This window comes from Pterocles gutturalis, unplaced genomic scaffold (genome assembly GCF_000699245.1).
Source record: "Pterocles gutturalis isolate BGI_N339 unplaced genomic scaffold, ASM69924v1 scaffold29699, whole genome shotgun sequence".
In the NCBI taxonomy this organism is placed as follows: Eukaryota; Metazoa; Chordata; class Aves; order Pterocliformes; family Pteroclidae; genus Pterocles; species Pterocles gutturalis.
Window position 1 is genome coordinate 2,342 of NW_010136664.1, and position 3,712 is coordinate 6,053.

The 3,712-nt window shown below is 39.8% G+C and overlaps 1 protein-coding gene across 1 annotated transcript; it reads right to left on the reverse strand.

Moving 5' to 3' along the window:
- Positions 1–686: 686 nt before the first annotated feature.
- FAM64A (family with sequence similarity 64, member A) lies at positions 687–3,022 on the reverse strand (the record flags this gene model as incomplete). Its single annotated transcript, XM_010082395.1, has 4 exons — positions 2,732–3,022; positions 1,580–1,911; positions 1,123–1,125; positions 687–777 (listed from the first exon to the last, which is right to left on the reverse strand). Coding segments are annotated over exons 1-4 (717 nt in total), but the record flags the coding sequence as incomplete, so codon positions are not given.
- Positions 3,023–3,712: the final 690 nt, after the last annotated feature.

A 3,712-nucleotide genomic window follows, 5' to 3' on the forward strand; every position in this document is an offset into this window, starting at 1 on the left:
CTGAAGTCAATGTATCTCATCCATAGAGTGGCACTGTGGTTTCCTCTTGCCTCTATGCCTATAAACAGGGAATACCATAATCCAATGATAATTTTTTTTGTTTTGTTTGGGTTTTTGTTTTTTTTTTTTGAGGGAAATTTTGTGATAGGCTAATCTGGGTAACTCATTAAAGTTTTATGAAATGTTACTAGGTGGTATCATGCTCTCAAGGAAACATCTATGTGGGGAAACGTCTGTAACTTTCTGATGTGGTTAGCCACTTTCCACATTTTAGCATATAAAATAATGTTTGACAGTATGCCCAGTACAGTGACAGCTAACAAAACTACAACGGGATAGAGCATCACGTTCAATACTCCAGTTATTGTTGGTGACCATCCAAACACAAGGTCAAAGGTAGGCTCTTGCTGGGGAAAAAAGAAAAAAAAAAAATCTGACTTCCACAGCAAGAAACCTGAAGACAAGGAGAGCATTTGACAGCTTTTGGAAGCTGCAAGTCCACCTGCAGATTTAATCTGCACAGGTATCTTGAAAAAAGAAAGGCTATGCTACATTGCAGCTGAGAAAGTTCTGCAACTATTCCTCATCCCGAGTTACAGGGATCACTTAGCCTGCAATTGGCAATGTCCAAGTGGGAGATAGCCTGCTGCTAAAAGTCGAGGGACAGTTAGCAGTATTTACCTCACCTCTTGCACAATAGCATCGTCAAATGCCTCGGAGATATGCTTCAACTGGCAGATCCCTGAGGAGACCAGCTCCAACTCGCAGTCAAACTCTCTGCAAACAGAATGGTCTTTACTAAAGATCAAACAGGACAGACTGACTAGGTCACCCTACCCAAACCTCTATCCCTGCAGTGACAACTCTAGTTACCTCAGACTTTACCCAGAGAAGTTCAGGGCTGTAGCAATCATGCTCTTAATTCCACTGACCCAAGACAGCTATCTTCCAATTCAAACACTGGGTTCAGATTCACAAGGCTCGGAGTCAGCTTCTAGCTTGACATTTCTCATGTAACTTTGACCATAACAAAAAACACAATGTGTGCATTATAAAGTATTTCCCTAGCTCACAACCCTTTATCTAATTTGTGTTAAATCGCCAAGACAAGAATCTCTCTACTCTCTATAAAGAGCTCAACATAAGCAGAGCTATTCCAGGTATCTTTGCAACACAAATAACTTTGGAAAATTTAGAGCTAAGTTGGAGTGAGATGCATTGAAAGCATTTTTCTTTATTAGAAAGGCATCAGCAAACAACTCAGGTATGTCTTTAGTGTCTGATGGGGACTGGTGCTCAGAAACACGGTGTTAACTTGCCCAGCAGGAGAGTGATTTTTTAAAAGTTTTGTCACAGCACAAAATTAAATTTCACATTTCAGCTTTGTGCAGTGCTCAGTTGTGTCTATAAAGGGGCCTGTAACTACTTTCTTAACTATTCAAACAGCACACCCTTTCAAGGGAATATGAGAGCAACATTTATATACTTGCCTTTCACCTTACAAGATACTCTAATCACCACAGTAATAAAAGAAAAAAAAAAAGAAAAATAATAAGGTTTACAAAAGAATGTGGCTTACATCTTTCTGTTGGCAGGAGCAGGTGATGAATAAGGGCTCTTCAGTGCTGCTGCTCTTCTTGATCTCCGGAGAGAGACAGCATCTTTACCAAGCTGGGATGAGAAACCCCTCCATTCTCTATGTTCTGACATCCTTGTTGGCCCAATCAAGGCTCTTTCGCTAAATCTTGGGGTGCCTTTGGAACTGGCTGCTGGAGTAACACTCTTATGGCGAGGTGTTCGAGGTGTAGTACTTCTTTTCTTGGTAGAACTGGTTGCACAGCTTCTGTTGATGGATTCAGCTGGAAAGGTCACCACTGAGTATACAGGACTTTGGCAAGACTTCCGTATTTTCTGAAAGAAGCATTAGACAGACAGTTATGCTAAATAAACTCAATTAGCCTAGAGCTTGGGACCAGAAAGACAAGGAACATTTGAGCAGAATCCCAAGCGTTCATTCTCTTATCAGGTTTTGTCTACCATGAATGCTTCTCAACTCTCTGTACCCATTTGTGTTGAAGAGTCATTTGCTCCCCCAGTCCCTCGAACTTGTTAAGGACTTCAGCAGGTATTGGAACAGAGCTCCTGCTGCTCTTATGCAGGAAAGAGCCAGGCTCCCTAACATATAATTGATGCAGTTAAAATTAGAGGTCTCCACCAAAGGGAAGTGCAAGCTCAAGTTTGCTGCCCTGCTACCATCTAGCAGTTTTTGTCAGTCCAAATTTAGATCTACTATAATGAAGAACATAATAAATAGTATGGGTTCAAGAAAATGAGGAAAAACAACCATCCAAAGTGCTACACATTTCTGAAACAATTATTTGCAAGCAATGGAAGTCTCTCTCCCACCTTCCTCCTTGTGAAGGTTGCTCTGCCATATATGATGAAACACAGTAGGGGAAAAGCATTTATTTAGTAATAAAAGTTTTGATGAAACTGCATCTCATATTTCTTCTTTTCACCTTCCTCCCTGTTCGACAGATCCATAATTTGCCTATCTATACTTCAGCAAGGATATTAAAAATTGTACTAGTTAGTAGCTATGAGACAACCATTATGGTGTGAAAGTGTGTGGGATAGATTCTCTGGAACATAGCATTCAGTACAGTCCACAAATCTTAGTACTGAAGTCAAAGCAAAAACTAAACCACACTCCACTGCAAAGGCAAATTACCTGGGACACTGTTCCAAAAGCATTTTTTGCTGTTCTTTTGATACTCTGGAGAGTTTGGCACCGCTGTCTTGCTTCCAGATTTTCCCAAGTTGGGGTCTTATGAAAATTCAGCTCTACCTGCTTTAATGGCACTCGCTTCCTTAGAGACATGCGGATGGTTTTCAGAGAACTCAAAGAAGCCCTTCTCTTAAATTTGTCAGGTACAGGACTCTCATTCTCATCAAAGTCAGCTAGGAGCTGGTGTTTCCACCAGGACATTTTTGCCTTGACGTTCTGGAGCACAGATACCATCTTGTTCCAGTTATCAGTCAACCTTATTTCGAAAGCAATCAGAATGAGAGCAAGAATTAGACAGAGCAAGGTACAGAGCAGTGTGAAAAGGGAGAAATTGAAATTGTTATACAATATATTCAGTTACAGTTGCCTGAAACAACAAAATCAGAGCTGAGCAGACTTCCTGGAGACAAGTTTACACAGGTGCTTTTGTCTCCTGCCTGAGTTGCTACCTAAAGGCTCACACTTAAGTCACAGTTACAATTGTTGATACATAAACCCTGAAACAGCCAGGATTGTTACTGGCAGAATACATTGGTGGGAAGGGTTAAAATGCCTGTTATCTATACAATATATGACAATTTAAACAAACGTATATATACATATATAGCTTAAATTCTTCATTTTCACTAGCTATTAAGCTAGGATACTGCTAGCAAATTACTTCTAAAAAGCAATTGAAATGCAATTGTATTTTAGCAATCTGAGAGTTAATTAGTTTTACCAATACTTCATTACAGATTACTGTTTATAAAAATGCTGGGAGGTCTCTACCATCATTATACCACGTATTAGGAAAGCCTATTGCTATTCCCTACTATCTCTGATCTCACAAATTGTCTCCTTCTCTCACAAGTATCCTAATTTGTGTCAGAAAACAATAAAGTTTACTGGTATCTTTTAATGCTGAAGGTGTTTGGGATTTTA